Raw genomic sequence first — 19,876 nt, 5'->3', positions numbered from 1 at the left:
GGCCATCAGTCTAACAGCTAAAATTGCCTCATATGATGCAGAGTCTGAAGGATAAAGATGACACACAGGTCACTCACCACTGAAATCACAGCAGCCTATGTAGAAAATGAGCTCAGCAGCTTTTGCCCTTGATCTAGAAATTCCAGCATGGATAAATTAAGGGAGCAGAACACGAAGCCAGTGTGTGCACAGGAGAGGGGCTGTGGTGTGTTAACTGTTTGACGCTGTGTTGCTCAGAACAACCCCGGGCAGGCGCCGCCGACGCTGAAGAAGATGATCCAGATGGCGGGCGAGATCGCCGACGGCATGGCCTACCTCAACGCCAACAAGTTCGTGCACAGGGACCTGGCTGCCAGGAACTGCATGGTGGCCGAGGACTTCACTGTCAAAATTGGAGGTGGGCTCTCCCAACCCTGACCCAGCTCGTAGAATCATCCTGGAAAATCAGTCTTAGAAAGCTTTTTATGATATTTTTTTGGGTTTTTTTTCTAGTTGAAATACCTGCAGAATGAAATATGTTCCTTGTGAAGATTACTGTGATTTAAGACCTGTGAGCAGTTAACACTGAGTTGAAACCTCTGGAATACCTCTGTTTGCTGTTGTTGCAGTGAGCCAGCAGTACAGCATGTGGGTTTAAAAAGAGGCAGTGATTTAGGTTCAGGTACTGCAGACATCTGGGTGGATGGTGCAGTTAGCACTGGTCTGTCATTCATGTCTCTGACAACGCACAAGAATAATTCTACCTCCTGTTTATTGATTCAAGAATGAGAATTTTAGGATTATTTTAAATCGTATCTTGAGTTGGAAGTGGAATGACTTCAGCTGGGTGCTTTCCAGTCTAAACTGGAGTTCTGCTTCCCAGACAGCTGAATGGCTTTTCTTCTGCTCTGCTGTTAGATCACCATTTTTTTTTTTTCCTTTCACCATCCCTCCAAAATAGTGTCAGATGAGTTTTTTCAGTCTTCTCTCCAGAGAGTGATTTTAAGCTGTTGGCTGTTTTTGAGTTGTGCATATTAAAATAACATGTATAGCAGCAGCCTTCTGCTGTAGGAAACTAATTCTTTTTCTCAGAGCTTAACTCAGCTATTTTGATAATTTGTGTAAGTAATCCTGTCATTTGGGAGAAAGAAAAAATGATTTCATTTTGAGTCAGTTAATTAGGAAATAAGATCTTTTGGGGATTTTGTGTATTTTCTGCAGGTTCGTGGGAAGTCAGCCTAAATCCTTCCCATTGCAGTTTTCTCCTCCTGCCCCCATCAGCTTGTTTTACAATTCTGTAAACTGAAGATATGGTGCACTTCTTCCCTTTAGTATGTTCATGGTTACCCCAAAAGTACTTTGTAAATGTGCTGCACTGCTCTTGTTTATGTAGCAGCATTGAAAATCCCCTCATGCTGAAACAGTTTAGGAGCATCTTGGCTGGAACACACCAACTAAGACTGTTCAGATCTCAGAGGAAGAGCTTTATGCCACACTACCCTGTGCTCACTGTGTGTCTGTTTCTTATTTGCATTACATTTTGCAAAAATCTTCCATTCAGCTGGGATAAGGTCACCCTGGTGTGTGGGAGTGATGGAAGAGCTGCACAGATGGGCTTTTTAGTCATAATCACCCTGGGTATGGTGTCCCTGGTACCCCTGCTTGGTCACTCACCACAGACTGGTGATCACTGAGAGACCTGGGGGAGTTCTGTGCACGTTTCCTGGGGGAAAAAAAGGGGCAATTACAGGTCTGTGTTGCTAAAATGGATTTTGACCTGTGTGTCATCAGACAGCATTTAATATCAGACTGATGACCTCTAATTTATGAACTTTTTGAGAACACAGTAACTGAGGTCAATAGGCAAGTGTGAGACCCAGCAATTCTGTCTCAGACTGATTGTAGGGAAAAACCACTGGAATAAATCTGAGTTACAGTCAGGGGGTTGAACATCCTTAGATCCAAGTCTTGCAAATGCTTATGAAGTTACAGCTAAGCATGGATATAAACTGGAAGTATGTCTTCAATATTTGGGTGTGTTAATCACAAATGAACAGCATAATCCTCTGTAGCACTTGAAATGGAATATTGTACAGAAACTGGGAATTACCTTTGGAAATAGGAAAAAGAAAACCAAAAGAAGTATTTCCTTCAGCATGTGAGATTGTTCAATGACACACAATGGTTATAAGTACTAAAGGAGCTCCTTAAAAAACCCAAAAATCACTGAATTGGGCGAACAATTAGTGAATTATGTGACCTTAAGAAGACTCATCTTACTGCATAGCTTGAGCATAAGTGCTGTAACTTTTCACATTGCTATATTTAAACCATTCAGACTTGTCACCCCCGAAGCAGTGGCACAGTCTGTTGGTGTTGGGAGGGAAGGTCACCAGCCCCGAGGCAGCAGCTGAAGTGTCGTGGGAGCACAGCGCAGATTCCTCACAGCCAAGTGTGATTCTCTGCCTTGTAGGAAGGGGAGACGTTCCTCATTTTCTCCCACAAACCCAGAGTGTTTCTACCTTGTAGATTTTGGCATGACGAGAGACATCTACGAGACAGATTATTACCGGAAGGGAGGGAAGGGTTTGCTGCCTGTGCGCTGGATGTCCCCGGAGTCGCTCAAGGACGGAGTCTTCACAACGCACTCCGACGTCTGGTAACAAAACAGGGCTCTGAAAAACTGCTTTAACCTCCTCCTTTCTAGGCTCTCTCCTTGTTTTAGTAGACTTAACTAAGGGTACTGCTTCTCCTGTCCATTCAGAGGTAACTCTCTTGTTCCATGAGTTCGTGGTTCAGCAAGAGCTCGTGAGGTTGAATTTTGCTCTCAGAGAGAGCAGAATTAAATGATTTCCAGAACTGGAGGTGGCAGGATGTTTCCTGCTGTTAGTTTTAAAATCATTTGTGCAGTGAAAAACATTATCTTCACCTGGAAGAGCAAGTTGTCATTTTTAAAATTGTCCTCCTTCAAGAAAAGCATTAAAAGTTGCCAAGAATATAGAAGGGTTCCTAGTGCTGACCTGCTTTTCCATCAAAACCTTCTGTGTAAATAACATCACTTTCCCCCAGATGGGTTGTGTACACTCACAGGCTTTTTTGGGGAGTTCTCCCTTGTGCATATCCCTCTCCATTTGGAGCTTTGTTTGCTTGGTTTATATACTGCAAGATGCAGAAATTTCAAAGCCCACTGCATGCTTGCTGTATCTGTGCAGTTATTAATAGAGGCGTGTGCTTGGGAGAAGTAATCCCCTGGAACAATTCCCCACACACCCCCCAGCTTTTGGAGATAGGTAGAGAGAACTTGGCAGAAGATGGTTGTGTACTGGCAAAACCTCTCCTCTGTCTTTTATGGTTTCTCTGCCTTCCTAACAAGATGTTTTTACTGCTGATCTGTTACAGAATTGGCAGCTGATTGCCTCCAAATGTCTAGAAGTCAGTAGGAATGGTGTTTTAGGAGTAAACTGCATTTTCTGTGAGCAGCTTGAGGAGTTTGGAGTCAGTGGTCTGTAGTTCACAGCACCAGCTCTGAACAAAAAGTTCCTAAGAGGAATTAAAGTGAAAAAGCAAAGCACCAGAATGATGCTTAAATTTGATTTTACATATGGCTAGTAACTTACTTTTGAATCCACTAACCCTCAGACTTGGAAGCAGATGAAAACAGCCACATTGAGTTGAAGGGAAGCCCTGTATCAGCCATTTATCTGATTGAACAGTGCAGGCATGCTTTTGGCAGTCCCCCCAGTGAAAGAATTTTGGGACTTGTAATGGCTTCACAAAGCAGACAGAAATTTGGATTATATCACTAGAAAATCCCCAGATGCAGAACTGACCCAGCCTGGAGTGAGGAGCTGGCAGAGCTGCCTGTTCCAGCCACACAACAGGAATTTCCAGGTCCAGCCATTGCCTCCAAAGGGTTCAGCAGCAGCTCAGGGTGAGCACTGGGGGTGTCCCATGTGTGTTCCACACATGCCTTCTTTTAGCCTGGGACTCCTAATTGATGTTATTCTTTATTAAATATAACTCAAATTCCAAACAAAAAAAGCCCAGGTGACGCCAAATAAGGTGTCAGATGTAAATTAGTGCTGTAGTTGTTGCAGGAAGTATATGAGTGCTTCTCTACAAGGAAGAGAGGAGGTTTAGATTGAATTTTGAGAAGAATTTATTCCCTGTGAGAGTGGTGAGGCCCTGGCACAGGGTGTCCAGAGGAGCTGTGGCTGCTCCATCTCTGGAAGTGCCCAAGGCCAGGTTGGATGGGGCTTGGAGCAGCCTGGGGGGGTGGAAGTTGTCCCTGACCATGGCAGGGGTGGAACAAGATGGGATTTAAGTTCCCTTCCAGCCCAAGCCATCCTGGGATTCCAGGATTTGGCATTTGTTGGTTGCTCAGTCCAAAGCAGGGTTGTGCAAATGGTGTTGCACTTCATCAGTGGGACAATCTGAGTGAATATCCTGGCCTGGAAAGGACTTTACTGATTACAGGATTGGAAAGCTGAAGAGGAGGAGCAGTAAAATCTTGACAGATTTTTACTTGTAAGCATAAAGAGGGAAAAAATGGTTTTATGGAGAGGAGGCTCACAGTACTCGTGGGTATTTCAGAGAGTTTCTCCTTGGAATGGTTTGGCATCTTAATTGTTGGAAGTGATTTACTCTGAAATTTGTTTCACAGGGGTCTACTTGTCTGGAGGCACAAAAAACCAGGCTCAACATGAGAAATTTGCTGTTTGTTTAGAACATGTATCCACAGCTACAGAGAAATTTCAATCTAAATTCCAAATGTAGTGGAACTTGACTTAACACTGTCATGAAATGCTGTCTGTTTACTTGATCTGCTTATGGCTAAACGGATCATTCCTTCTCAGTGACTTTTAAAGCAGGCACTGTACATTGGAAGTCTCTTCATGCCAGGAAAAATTCCCTGAATCCTTTTATTTGTTCAGATTTGAAGTTGCTCAGTGTAAACTGTGGAGCTTGGCTGTTTTAGGGGCCATTTATTTGCATCAAGCAGTAAACAAAAGGTTGAGATTGTTTTTCCTGCCTTTCTGGGCAGATATTGTGACATGTAGTTCCATGTTCTTCGAGATCAGTTCTAGAAGCCAAGATGTCAAAAAGACAAAACCCTGTTGAGTGGTTGGAGTCCAGGATTTATAAGCTGTAAGGTGAAATGGCAACTGCAGGAAGGAAGAGTGTCTGGAGGTTTGAAGGGTGGAGCTTTATTTTAGCAACTCATTCTTCTAATGCTTTTCAGGCTGAAGAATGAGGTAATTAAACAGGGCTGGTTTTGTTGTAGTTAGGGAAGGAGGACATTTTAAAATTAATGTAATACTGTTCAGGGTGAGGGTGGATTTCTATAAATAAATCCCCAGCATCTTGCATTCTCTCAAGGCTGGTAGTTGCCTGGAAGGAGCAATCTGAGTTTATTTGTTAGGATAATCTGACGAGTAGGTGTGCAAGACTTGTCCTTGTTATCCCTGCAGTGATCAAAGAAGCTTCAAAGGCACCCAAATGTTGAGTTGACCCCCTGTCCCTCCCTCCCCTGAAAGGAAAACAATTGCAGGGCAGTTTGTGGCTTCTGGCTCCAGATGCAAACCAGTTTAGATCCCAGGGATATCTGAAAGATAAAACCACAGGGCCATAACCAGCTAATGGCACTGGACTCCTGTTTTCATAACTCCCCCCCAGTGGAACCGTGTGTTTTTCACTCAGCTTGACTCAGCATTTTACCACACAGACAGCATTGAGATTTTCCTTCTTTGCCCAGCAGCTCTAAAAGCAGATGACTCTTCAGTGCAGCGCAGACAATTTGAGCTGTGTCTGCTCAATAATCTAATTTTAAATGGAGATATTTTTAGAAAGTGTCAATACTTACGTCCAAACTACCCAATTACATAACTATGCTTATCTTCCTTTGCCAGTAATCAATTCCTATTATTAGACAAACTGCTTTTTTTTTTCACTTCTGCTGTCCTTTGTAGTTATCTGGAAGGAGCTGGAAGCTGTGTTTCAAGAACACAGTTACACGCATGTCACAAGGGGTAGCTGAGTTTTTCCCACCTGAGCCCTTTTCTCACTGGAGTGGAGGTGTTTGAAGTCAGCAGTCTCTGGAGGGAGGGGTTGTGGCTGTCACCACAGGCTCGTGTTTTTTGAGCAACTGGAATTCTTTGGTAAAAGAAAACACCCATGGACACCCAGCACTCGGCATCTTGTAAGAATTACACCTTGTGAACTGTCTGGGAGGCTGAAGCTGTGCTGTTCCTGCAGGTCCTTCGGAGTGGTGCTGTGGGAGATCGCGACGCTGGCGGAGCAGCCGTACCAGGGCATGACCAACGAGCAGGTGCTGCGCTTCGTCATGGAAGGGGGGCTGCTGGAAAAGCCAGACAATTGTCCTGACATGCTGTAAGTGCCACACTGCCCTGCAGGCACAGCCTGTGCCTCCTGCAGGGTCTGCCCTTGCCAGCTACCACAGGAGGGGCTGCTCAGTCTCTGTCAATCCAGTGTTGTATGGTGGTGAGACATTCCAGAAAACAACTTTGCTTGTGGCCAGAATCTCACCTTGGGCTACCTCCTCTAATAGGCAAACAAAATCCAGGCTTTGTGTTACTGTATAAAATGAGGCTTAATAAAAATGTCACTACATAAGTGACATTTGCTACATCAGGAGGATCTGTGCCTAAATCATCTCTCTTCTGCTTAAAATTGAGCATAAAGAGAGAAGAGAGCAAGGAACAAGCTGAAATGTGTGTAAACACTGGAATTCAACTTTTCAGTTCAGCATACAGACAAATCAGTGTATCTGAGGCTGGATTGAATCTGCTGTTTCAGGCCCAGCACTTGTCCCATTGAGATAAACCAATCCCCCCTGCTAACAGTTTCCTTCCCTGCAAGCACAGGGTGAGGTTTTCCACAGAAAAACCTCTCCCTGCCCCAGGATCAACCCACAGCCTCACAGCAGCAGAGGGTGTGCAGTGCAGCAGCTTCAGTTTTTAGCTTTACATTGCTGAAATACTTCTGCTGGCCTTTGTGTACAGCAGTTTCAGTTGTTCAGACTTTATTGCTTTGATATACTTCCCAAACTGACTTTTGGGAAGGAAATACTGCGTCTTGCACTTATTGAAATTTGTTGGAGGCCCCCAGAAGGGATACAATCACTTAAGGGCCTCAGCTGCTTGGGATTCTTAGGAAAATAGCTTTTTTGGCTGGAGCCTGGCTGTGGTTTCAGATGACAGGCAGTGTCGTTTTGTTGTTTGAGGGGGGTGGGTGGTATATGCAGGGGGAGGTGTAGCTGCCATGTGATTCCTTGGTTTCACATTCCTTCCCTTTCGAGATGCTGAGGAGAATTCCTGGCAGTTGGATGGACTGGACATTGTTTAACACACAGAGCTGTGTAATGGGGTGGGCACAGCTGGGAAGGGCAGGGATGTGGTGGGTTCAGCTCTCTGGGTTCACAGGAGAAAGCACCTCTGCAGTGAGAGCAGCCTCAGTGGGGAGAGATGCAGCATCAGGAATTCCCTGTTAAGCTGGGTGTGTGTGCTGTGAGCAGGGTGGGAGGGAGTCAGCCCAGAAGTTCTCTCTGCTGCAGCCCACCCAGCTCTCCTTCCTCCCCCTCCTCAGGGAATCTCCTCTGCTCCGGGGCTGTTGCTGCTGCATGAATCCCCTTTCAAGGTCCTGCTTTTGAGCTGGGAGAGCTTGGTTAAAGTCTGGCAGAGCAAATCTTTGCACTGGTGTGCAAAGGCCTTTCTTGTGCTGCTCCTCATGGAGAAGCTGCTCACAGGCTGGTTCAGCCTGACAAGAGGTGCTGAATAAAAAAAATCTGCCTTTGAATTGTGCTGCTTTGCTCTGTCAGAAAAAGGAATGAGCTGAACTCAGACCTAAGGCACAGCCACTTTGGTGGTGAAATTTTTTGTTCGCCTTTTTTTAGTGATAAAGTTGAGTATAAAACATCTTGGCTTTATCCCAAATGTAAAAAGGGGAGGAAAAAAAAGTATGACCTTATTGTGACTTGCTTTTGCTCCCTTTCAGCTTGTTTTGTCTTTGTTTCAGTACAGACACCCAAATCTGCTGAAATTCAAGTAGGCATTTGTAGGAATAACAGTAGAGAGCTCCAGGAGTAACCTTCACCTTTGTTCCCTGCACATGCGCTTGGCAATCAAAAAATGTCTTATGTTCCTGTGGTGCTTTATTCTTTGCCTGTTTTCAGTTCTTTCCCTGCCCAGGAAGCTGTGCCAATGCTGTGCCACCCTCAGTGACCTCCCCACTGCCCCACACACTGCTGGCAGGACCAGACCTGCTCTGGTTCCTCTCCAGGGCCCATAACCTCCTCCTCAGCTGGGAACCTGCAGGAAGATGAGGACATGGGCAGGAGAGTGTTTTTATCAGTGTCTAAGAGCCCTGAAATTGCATATGGATCCTTGTCAGTGCCTGTGCTCTCCTGAGCCTGGCACAGTGGGTCAGTGGCTTTTAGGTGGAGCTGGGTGGGTTCTGTTCTACAGCATGGCTGAGCAGGGCAAAGGATGCTTGGGCAAAGGGGGATTTTACAGGGGGTTGTCCTGTGGCTGGAGGTGGTGAATCCCTGTGAAAAGGGCAAAGCACAAAGGGGAGGGTATTTCTGGAGGCTCTTTACTGTTGCACAGGGTGAAACAAGCCTCAGTTGTGTTTATGCTACACCCTCTTGGCATAGCTGGCGTGGCTCTGCAGACAGAACCATGCAATAAGACAGATGGTTCAGTAAGACAGTGCCAGGAGAAGCTTTGCTGTTTTTCTCCTCTTCCTGTGCACTCAGTGATGTTTTTATGTCCTCCCATTGTTATGGCACTGCTCATCAGGTGACGGCTGCGTGGCACCGAGCTGTGGTACAGCTGAAGCTCTCAGACAGTGTGTTCCCATGGGGCTTTTAAAAGTTGTGGAGGCTGGAATTCCACTCTGTTTTTGAAGCAGGATTGCTTCCCCCACATGCATTGTAGACTATTTACGCAGTGCTGATTTCCCTTTGTTCCTGCTCAGAACCCGGGGTCTGCTCTGCAGAGGCACTGGCAGCACAGGCACCAGCAGGGGAGGAGAGGTCCTTTTGCTGTTCCCCACCAAATCAAGTGTATTGCAAAGCACAAATGGAATGCAGTTTCTATAGGAACTTTCCATTTTCTGTTTTTGGTTTTTTTCTGTTATTGTCTCTGTGTAAAACAGAGCTCAGTTTCTGCTCATTTCCTTGAGCAAAAGATGCACAGAGGGATGCTGGCTATTCCCCTATCCCATGGTGGTGCCTCCAGCTCCCTGGAGCTCACTTGCCACCAGTCAGGAACGTACTTTATAAATCTGCTCAGGTTGTATTAACAGCCTGTAAATTCCTCCATTGTCTATTGGAAAGGTTTTTATTTTGTTTGAGATAATGTAAACAAGGCCTGCGAACACACAGAGTTAAAAAGGAAAAAAAAAATCCTTTTATGGGAACTCTGTAGGGTTTTTAAATCTGGAATGGCTTAAAAGAAACATCACATGTCCTTGTTTGTGCTGATGTCACATGCATTACTCCGCTGCTTGTGGTATCTCCTTAGCATTGCCCTTAGGCCTCGGGGCGCAGCGCCAGCGAATATCCAGAGTTCCTGGCTCCAGCCAAGCTTCTATTCAGGGACACAGCAGTCAGCTGGAAGGGAAACAGCAATGAAGTAACAGAAATGGATTTTATATATTTATGTCTCAAGCTTTCCTCACCCTTGTGGGTGAGGGTACGGTGCAGTTTTATAGTCTGGCTCGGCTTTTGCTCTGAAAGGCTTTTCAGACTCAAAAGCAAGCAGGAGCTGGGCAGTGTTTGCGTGTCTACGTGCGGTTACAATGCAGCATTGAGTACCCGGGGAGCTCTCCCAGCACGGGCTGGTTTTGCCAGCTCCAGTTGGGTGTCACAAGGCCATTCTCAGGTGGCTGACGTTTGCTCACGCGGAGCGCTGCCAGTGGAGTCTGGCAGGGATGTTGGGCACTTTAGATGCACTTCAGTGAAGATTGCTTTGGGTTTGGTTGGAGCACTCAGCAGTGTTTGCAGCCCAAACACAGCCACTTGCCCTCTCTGCTGGTTCACTTCAGCTGAGAGCGCAGTGGAGGTGCAACAGTATTTCCCAATTTCTCGAGTTTCTGGGCTGGGGTTTTGTTTCAGGCCGGGGCTCCTGAACTCTCTCCAGAGCCACCATGGGCTGCAGAGCCCAGGCTTCTCCAGCTCAGTGTCAGTCCTGTTGGAAGGGTTGTTCTAGAGCAGGAACATTACTCCGGGATGAACTTACTTCCTATACAAAAAGAGAGTGAATTTGTTTGTTTGTTTTGGTCTATTTAGTTTTAAAATAAAATTTTTCCACACTGATGCACAGATCTGGTCAACTGAGGGCACAAGGCAGTGAGAGCTAATGAAAAGATCAAATAGAATTGCTTGTTTGCACTCTGAAAATCTGTGCAAGTTGGAAATATGGTGTTGTTGTTCTCTAGAATTGAAGCTAAAAGTTCAGGTGACCTGGCTTAAGGGAAGGCTGGCAGAGGTGGGAAATAAACCCCAGCAAGCCAAGGGGGTCTGACTGGGGCTGCAGGTCCCAGTGCTGGCAGGTGAGTCAGAGATGTGCATTACCTTAACTGAGATATCTTTCTTGGCTTTATTTTATTTTTAGATCCATTCTTACTCTAGCACAGAGTAGTAGTTTTGGCCAGCAGTGACTTCCTCCACACAGCGTGTTCCTCTGAGCACTGTGTACACAGAGGGTTGGCTGGAAGAATTAATGCTAATCTTCCTTTTCTTATTTAAATTTGTCCTATTACTCTGCTGTGTTAACAGAAGACATCCCTATTCCACCTTCACAGACGGTGAAATCCTTTCTTGTGTTATGTTTAAAGCTCAGGGCGATCTCCTGGGAATATCCAATTTTGCTGTGTCATGAAAATGCTGTTTTCATTATGTCTGTATTACAGTTTCATTTTGTGGTTTTGTTTTGCCAGCATGGGACATTGTACAGATCTAATCATGGATGTGCTTAAACAGATGATCTCACACTCTGTAAAATATTAATGCATCCCTGGCCGTAAATGAAAACAACCTAATTTTAAAAAGATTAGAGAATGTCTTTGAGATTGGCAAATGTCCACTGGGGATTACAGTTAATTTTAATGTAATTTTCTTCTTTCAGGGGAAAAAGGCGGTGCTTTACCTTGTGTGTATTTCCTATTTTAATTTCTTTCCAAGTCAGTATTGACGGGGTGGGATGAGTTGTTTGAAAAAGATACTCTGAGAGGTGGAATCATGTAGCTTATGGCTGAGTAAGCACAGAGTAATTTAGAGGAAAAAGAGAAATACCAAGTCAGAATAAAAGTATGCAGTGGTGTTGGATATCAGGTACCCATGAGACACAAGGTGTGGGAAAGAGCAGGAGAGGTGAGGTAGGAGGTGTGGGAGTAAATGGGTGATGAGAGGAAGGTGGAAATGTGACACAGATTGACAGCATGTTGTGAGCTGCAGGGGACCCACCAGGATCATCAATTCCAACTCTTAAGCAAATGACCAGTTATGGGTGTTGAACCCACAACCCTGGGGATCTCAGCCTGTGGAAGTTCTGTCACTTTGCCTTCCCTGGGGGTGGAATGATTCTCTAAAACTTGACCCAGTCATGGCTCTGAAGCCCTCAGTAAATGTCTCTCCTGTGTGTTCCCTGCCCAGGTTCGAACTGATGCGCATGTGCTGGCAGTACAACCCCAAGATGAGACCCTCCTTCCTGGAAATCATCGGTAGCATCAAAGACGAGCTGGACCCAGCCTTCAAAGAGGTCTCCTTCTTCTACAGTGAAGAGAACAAGCCTCCGGACACAGAGGAGCTTGACCTGGAGACTGAGAACATGGAGAGCATTCCTTTAGACCCCTCCTCCACCCTGCAGCCCAGTGACAAGCACTCAGGACACAAGGCCGAGAACGGCCCCGGCGTGGTGGTGCTGCGCGCCAGCTTCGAGGAGCGGCAGCCGTACGCGCACATGAACGGCGGCCGCAAGAACGAGCGCGCCCTGCCGCTGCCCCAGTCCTCGGCCTGCTGATCCTCGCAGGAGCGAAACACGCGCAAACACAGGCATTGGGGGAAGACAGAAAGAAAATCACAATATATTCAAAAGCCTACTGTACCTCAGTGGATCTTCAGAACTGCCATAGCTGCACTTGGGAGAACCCTTTTTTCAGTAAACAAGTTACCGTCTTTTTCTTTTTTTTTTTTCAATATGCAAGCAGATGTTTGTTTCAGTCAAGGACTCCAGTCGTGGGGCACACAGTTGGCCTTTTAAAACTCATAAATGTTAACACTTAATAGCAACAGAAAACTTGAGATCTGATGTCTCTCTCCTCTCTTCTCTCTCTTCTTTCTCTTTCTTTCTGTCTCTTTGCTTCATAATGGGAAACATATCTGCGTGCAAGTTCAACCGTACAGCACTTTTATCAGATCAAAGATATTGCAGGCCAGGTGGTTCCCAGTACCCCTGCAAGCACCTGCCTAACACTGTAGGTCTTTATAAAAAAAAAACACAAACAAAAAACCACAAACAAACAAAAAAAAAAAAAAAACCACACACAAAAAAACCCTAAACTAAAAAAGACTGGATTTTTAATGTTGCTCTTTAATCTTTTTAGGAACATGTAAAAGAATAAAAAAGGGCCATCATTCGTCCAAGGCTGTTACCATTTTCAACGCTGCCAAATTTTGCCAAAAAAATGAACTCTTTGTTTTTTGTTTTCGTTTGTTTTTTTGCTTTCTTTTGTGTTTTTTTGTAGTCATGGAAGGAGCACAGTAATCAACTGCTCTGTTCAAAACAGATCCTGACCAATATGTTCTATTCAGTCATGCACTGGTATTTAAAAAAAAAATAATTTAAAAAAAGTCAAATTGTCTAGATCTTCTTTCAAAACTGGACAAAATGTGATTGTTTTTTTCTTTTCTTGTGATGGAGAAGATAAAAGGGATGGGGTAAAGAACCAGCCCTCCCTCCACCCCTGTCCCCATCCCAGTGAATTCTGGACAAAACTGGCAGTGGTGAGCTAAACAAACACGTGTGCATTTCGTACAAAAAAGTCAACCGCCCGCCAAAAATGAGTTACGAAAAAGCTGAGAATGAGCGGCCGAGATCTCCATCGTTGCAGCCTGCCTTCCTTCCCAGGCTTGCAAGGAAAAAACACCTAGGAACATAAATTGGAGAAGACAAAAAAAGCAGTAACCGGATTCAAGTATACGATGCTTTGTTGACCTTTACTCTTTATTATTAAGACTTCTCGAAGGGTCTTGCAGTTCTATGTTAGACCATGGATCATTTGCATACACATTGTCTTTTGTGTCACTTTTATAACTTTCTTACGGTTCAGATACTCATCTATATGTCTGTACAGAAAAAAGCTGCTATTTTTTTTGTTCTTTATCTTTGTGGATTTAATCTATGAAAACCTTCAGGTCTGCCCTCCTTCCCTTCCCTTCCACTTCAACAAATTTTCTTATGCTTTGTACTATAGTGTGTAACTTTTACTTCCTCCTTCCCAGTAACTGATAACCTTTCATATGATTTGCCATGAACTGTTTAATGCCTTTTTATAAATACATTTCCTCCTTTTTTTTTTTTTTTATTTTTTTTTAAATTTTATTTTCCTTCCCATTAGTTGTTTTACAACATCTTGGCTGTGTGGGCTACGGGGCTTTGGAGGGGGACGAGGAGAAAGAAGGGACACCCCGCACAGGAACACTCTGGCAGTGCTGTGGTGTGGTGTTTTTAAGCCCCAGTTTTCCTTCCTTCCCACTAACCTCTGCCCAGACAGCACACGAGTCTCTTACAGTGCAAGGCGTGATACAAACTCAGGTCAGAAACAAAAGGTTAACTATTTAGTACATCCTTGTTCAGTGTTTATATTCATTGTTGTACAAGGGTCCTACCCCTCCTGCCCTCCCTGCTTGTTCACACATCCACCCGCCCGTCCCCACACAGACACACACACACACACACACACACATGTATTCTTTCTGAATTATTAGTTGGGTACAACAGCAGACACCAGGCTTTTGGGACACTGATCCTTAAAAAGATTCTTTTAACCCTTCCACCCTGTGAACGAGAGCTGTGCCAGGTGCAGCTGGCGATGCCAGGCATTCCTAAGGTGGCCATTCGATCACCTGGCTCCAGCCAACCCCAGCTCTTCGCCTTCCTGATGGGGAAGCCCTCCTGGAGGGAAGCCCTCCTGGAGGGCACCTGGGCTGCTTTTCCCAGCCCTGGTGAAGAAAACCACCCCCAGGCAAAGGGCAGCCCCTGTGCCCTTCCCGTGGGGCTGGTGGGAAGCTCAGAGCTGGGGCCGGCGGCTGGGCTGGCAAACAGTGAAGTGTTGGCAGCTATGGAAACCTGTACAAGTCCAAGCTTGTGGCTTAAATCACAGACCAAACCTCAGAACAAAAGAAGACGAGTGAGCTTGTTTGTTCAGTTGCAGAAGCCTTGGTGAGAGGGGAAGGAGGGGCCGTCAGGAAGTCGACACCCGAGGAGTCGCAGCAGTTGCTCATCTTACCTTAGTTCCAGTCTAGGCCTTTGTTTAGCACTGATCCAACCAAACGATGGCAGGAAGAGGTGGTTCTGGGATGGAAATGTTCAAATGTTTTGAGTAAGAACAATGAGAAAAATTATACTGATTGCTAGTTTTGACTGGAGATTTTTAAAAGTTTGTAGTGCTTTTTGCTTGTGTAGTTTAGGTCCCATTATCTTCTCTTGCCTCTGTCCCATAGTTATTTTTTCCTTTTTGAAAATGAAAAAGACAAAAAATTTAATTAAGAAGGTATTCTATGTAGGATTTTTTATTTATTTTTGTGATATCAGTTTAAATCACTGTAGAGATGCCCCATAATGAATTTAAATACTGAGATAAGGGTTTTAGAGTATGACAGGGGGACAGTTTTTTGATTTTTTTTTTTCAAACATTTATCTACCTCACTCTTATTTTTTTATATGTGTGTATATAAAAAAAATACATCTCACATTTCTCAGCAGCCAATAAATGCCGTTGATACTGGTAACCTCTCACTCCATATACCACATGCTCTAGGTTCTGGAGGGGAACAGTCACTGCCTGTCACAGAGGGTCACCTCAGAATATTTGCCTCAATTCCAAGGGGTTTCTCCAATTTCTTAAAATCTGTTGTTGTGAGGAGAAATCCAAGAGTTGTGTGATTAGGGTGACCATTCTTTAAGGAAACACAGAGGCTTTTTAATGTGCTGTCACAGCAGCCCTTGGGTCAGCAGCAAAACGCTGCGTGTTTGGAGGAGTGGAAATGCAGCTGACCTGATATGGGAGCTTCAAATTGTGAGTATTTCCTGAAATCTGTTACAGAAATCAAATGTTTACAATGTTTCAAGGTCCAGAAGAAATACTAAAGGGAATGTTCTTTCTGTTTGTCCTGTAGAATGGACTAAGTCATTCCTGCCAGTTCTTGCTCAGATGTCACAAGCATCAAAAAGATATTTGGCTGAATCAGAACCCAAAAATAAATTGGCTCCTATGGGATGGCATTGCTTTCTTGACCAAAACCTGTCACTGGCTGCTACATCAAATTTACAGCTTTGGTCTTTGCTGCTTCTGTTTGATGAGAGCACTGATTTTTTTTTTTTTTTAACTAACATTGAATTGATTTCTTTTAATGTGCCAGTAAAAAGTCAGCTCCCTTTTCTTCCCCTGTTTATACGCATTATAACTGTGGATTCTGATGGACCAGCCATCAAATTTTAACTGCCCTCTGACAGCGTGTAACTGGTTTACAAGCACACAGGACTAACATGAGCTTGCCATCAGCTTGCTGTATAATGTTTCCTTTTTTCCAGCTCTGGCAGCTGTTCATGCAGGTGTTGGTTGTGGTATCTGAGTAATGTGGTGCTTGGCTACTTGGAGTTGTACCCAACCTCTTGGATACACAGTGCTGTGGTTAACTACTACAGTTTGTCTTTGGAGGGAGCGTTTCTCCCTAGTCCTGAGAAACCAGCAAAATTGGAAGTTTTCACTATTACTCGTTTGGTTTTCCATGTTTGATGTTCAAGTGACCTTTGGGTGCAGTGGCTGTTCCCCTCCCTTGCACATATTGATTACCACAACTGGAGATCCTCAGATCTTTCAGCTGGCTAGGAGGGTTTTGTTAAAACTGTCCGAGTTTCTGGTTTGTAGAATTGTACGTAGGTGGTTTTACAATGCATTAGGAAGAAACACTAATGACGTAGCATCACAAGAAGCATTTCAAAAAGCACTTCAGTAGAAGACAGCCACGAGGCCTCGTGTCTGTGTGTGATGGCAGTCAGCTCTCCTGGACCAAACCACCTTCATGATACCATTGCATTGTGTTTGCAATTCAAGCTTAATTCCTTTTTTGTTCTGTTTGTTTCCATAGCTTTTTTTGTTGTGTTTTGTGCATTTTGAATAGCTTTATTCACATGGGTTTTTCATGCAGACTTCCCTTGGACAGTAAATCGAGTTGTTTATGCATGTGAACAACTGAGAATTAATGTTGGCTTGATAGAGTCATAATATGGTTTATAATGTTGTTCTTCCCTGAGACCACTGGCTTGTCTGGTATGGAAAATTTATTTAGAACTTCAGCTATGTTTGAATAAAGTTAAAGTAATCCAGTTTGTTTATAAATTAAACACAAAAGCCCACCCAGCCCTGAAAAGCAGCATTTGAGGAATGGCACCAGGATGTCCCGATGCGGTGGGACAGGAGCTGGCGGCGCCGAGGGGAGCAGGGACTGCAGGGCTCAGCCTGGGTCCCTCCTGAGTGGCACTGCAGAGTGCCCTGGCAGAGGAGCTGGTGTCCTTGCAGGGAGCACAATTGCTGTGCAGACACAGCCGTGGCACTAAATCAGGTGCTCCTTGGAGGGACGATAAACCAGAGGCAGGAGCCGAGCATGGCGCAAGGTGTGGAGCCGCCCTGGGTGATGCCCCTGCTCCTCCCAGGTGGTGCCAAGTGCTGTGTGGTTCCAGGTGCACTGATGCTCCTCTTGGTCTCCTAAAACAAAGGAAAGGAAGCCCAGTTTGCCCAGGATGACTGGTGACCAGAGGGGGCTGCTGTCAGGCCCTCTGGGAACTGCTGAGGGCTGTTGGGTTCAATCCAAGTCTAACTGAACAACACTCCTATTGTTGGTGTAACTCCATACATATATATCTATATATACATATATATATATCTGCATATGTATATCTATAATATAGATATATATATATATATATATTTAAACCCTTTTCATTCCATTAGTACAAGTAACACTTGTTTCCTGTTATTCTTATTTTGTTTGTCAACCGTGTATTCAATCACTGGGCTGAACAACAGTGGAGGAAGGTGCAAGGGATCCACTCCCTACTAACCAGTGATAAAGCCAGATATTGCAACTTAACCCATGAGTAGATGTGCAGACAAGGATTGAAGAATGTTGTGTAGAAACAACACAAGTGGCCAGGGGTGCTGAAGATACAGAACTCAAGTAGACAGGAGGGCTTTGAAGGACACCTCATTCAGAGGTGCTGAACAGCCTCTGACATGGAGCAGCTGGGTCAGTCAGCACAGAGGAGTTTGTGGGGAGACACCTGACAACAAAGGATGCAGCAGTGGGGATTTACAGAGACACAGGGCTTGGCAGAAGTTTGAGGTAATATCCCTGAGCTTAATCTGTGGGACAGCAGCAGCGCTCAGGTGTCCCAATTGAGGTTGTTGGTACTTGTAAATGAACCTCTGGGCTTTGCAGCTGGAGCAGTAAATGCCTTACCAGGAGTGTGGCAGTGGTTGGTCATCGGCCTGTACGGATCGGTCTCGCCTGCAGCCGGCCTGTTCTGCAAGTACCTTAGGACTTCACTAGTTTGTGTGTGTGCATATGCGTGTGTGCTCATATATATTTTTTTGGGTATGCGTTCTGTTGATTAGTAACCATTAATTAGCATTTTCAATAGGGCTTCAAGTCCAGTAGATTACGGGTAGTCAGTTGACGAAGATCTGGTTTACAAGAACTAACTAAATGTTTCATTGCGTTTTGTAAGTACATAGAATAATTTTATAAAATGTTTGTAGTTTATAAATGCCTAAAATATAATTTAAGGGCACTTTTCTGTGTCCGTGTGTGGGTGTGTCTGTCTGTGATCAGTTTTTCCATGGTACAGTTACTAGTTAGCTTTACAATATGCCAAAAAGGAATCGCTGACTTGTCCAGTTCATGGCTTGTCCCTCTCCCCCGTCCCTCCCAAGCTTTGTGACTCAGTATACAACGAGTGAGTAAAGGAGGTGGGAAAATGTTCTGTATCTTCAGTATCCTGGTTTTCCAGAGCCCTTTGGTTGGGGTGGGATCCTCTTATGTGGTCATTTCACTTTGCTGTCTAGGGCAGTTACCTTCATGGATGACAGGAACCTCACTGGTCAGGGAAGCAGAGCGGGGTTTGCTGCTCCCCAGGCTCCCGGGGCTGCTCAGCACCTGCTGTGAAGGACGCCACTGCATCAGGGAAAGAGGGAAGGTGGCTTTGGTAATTACTATTGAAGAGTTCTTTGCAAATTTCTTATCACTTTTAAATGCTTGTGTAAAGCTGTAGAGCACCATTGGAAGCTTTGTTGAAATGAGCAAGGGAGGGTCCCTATTTATTGTTATTTAAAAATCTTGAAGATCCAACCTCTCTGCTGTGGACAGGGACACCTTTCTCTTCTTCTGTTTTCTGAACCAGTGAGGTTTGAGATGAAAGGATTGGCCAGAGTTTGTCTACCTCTGGGACAAAAAACTAGAAAGTGCTAAGGAATGGATGCAGTTGCAAATACATTTTCCAATTATTCTTGTTTAAATTTTTTTAAGAGAAAATTAATAACATGGCCAATTTATTACATTAAAAGACTTGCTGTGTATAAATTATTCCTAAAGAAATTCCTGTGTTTATATTAAAATGAATCAGTAGATAAAAAATTTCAAAATGTTTTTGTATATTCTGTTGTAAGAATTTATTCCTGTTATTGCGATATACTCGGGATTCTTTACATTATGAAAAGAAGAAACTTTGTCTATTTTGAATGGCTGAAGCTAAGGCTCCTTTAGTTTCTCTTACTCTGCTTTTTTCTAGTAGTTTCAGTACTACATGATTTAAGTTAAATAAAAGAATTCTGTATGCATTTGTTTGTTTCTGATTTTGTTGCTCCTTATGCAAAGCGAATACAGGTCAGAAAAGTCACAGCAAAGCTGCTCTGGTCTTCCACTGCCCTTTTGGCTGCATCTAATTGAGCTACTCTTAATAGGAGTCAGTACTGCCATTGTTTGATTGAAATCAAAAGCATTTTCATCCAGAGACACTGAGCTTTTGGATCCTTCATGGCTGAGATTGGAGCAGTTTGCACGAGGCGGTTCCTGTGAATAAGGTGAGCATTGTTAGTTATTTATTTACCTGCAGAGCAATCCCCATGTGAGGCATTCAGCCAGCCAGCACCTGGTTTTCAGCTTTCTGTAACACTGGAAAGGACCGGCCAGAAAACCAGCATTGTCTTGGCATTTCCAGTTCCTCAGACTCTTGGCATCGAGGTGTTGACTAAAACAGGGCTCAGTGGTGGCCTGAAGCCCCAGCCTGTGCTGGTGTGTTTGTGTCTTGTCCTCTTTACTGATGGTGCTTGAGGAACAGGCTTTTGTTTCCCTCAGGAAATCCCAGGTGTCCAGATGAAGCTGCTGCTGCGCTGTTCCTGACTGATTTCATCTTGTCCTTGTGTCCTGGCAGCAGGATTTCAGAGGAGAGCGTGGACATTCCCTGTGTGCTGAAGGCAGTGCTGTGACCCTCTGTGGTACCCAGCACTTCTGTGCTCCCATGTTTTACAATTTGGGACCTCCTTTGGTGCCCGTTCTGTAGGGAATCTCACGTTCCCTAACCCTCCCCACAGCACAGTG

General features: G+C 44.6%; 1 protein-coding gene across 3 annotated transcripts in view; it reads left to right on the top strand.

The window, feature by feature from the left end:
* Positions 1-19,116, top strand: part of IGF1R (insulin like growth factor 1 receptor) — a 169,259-nt gene extending 150,143 nt beyond the window's left edge. For 2 of the 3 annotated variants that reach the window (XM_058033172.1, XM_058033171.1), the window contains exons 18-21: positions 238-397; positions 2,509-2,638; positions 6,235-6,369; positions 11,654-19,116. In XM_058033172.1, coding sequence (XP_057889155.1) covers positions 238-397; positions 2,509-2,638; positions 6,235-6,369; positions 11,654-12,020 — 792 coding nt within the window. In that variant the 3' untranslated portion in view covers positions 12,021-19,116. Of the gene's footprint in view, positions 1-237; positions 398-2,508; positions 2,643-6,234; positions 6,370-11,653 lie in introns of those variants that run through there. The other variant, XM_058033173.1, reaches the window with a different exon arrangement.
* Positions 19,117-19,876: the final 760 nt, after the last annotated feature.

This window comes from Melospiza georgiana, chromosome 13 (genome assembly GCF_028018845.1).
Source record: "Melospiza georgiana isolate bMelGeo1 chromosome 13, bMelGeo1.pri, whole genome shotgun sequence".
NCBI classification, from domain to species: domain Eukaryota; kingdom Metazoa; phylum Chordata; class Aves; order Passeriformes; family Passerellidae; genus Melospiza; species Melospiza georgiana.
This window is presented reverse-complemented; position numbering and strand designations above follow the sequence as displayed.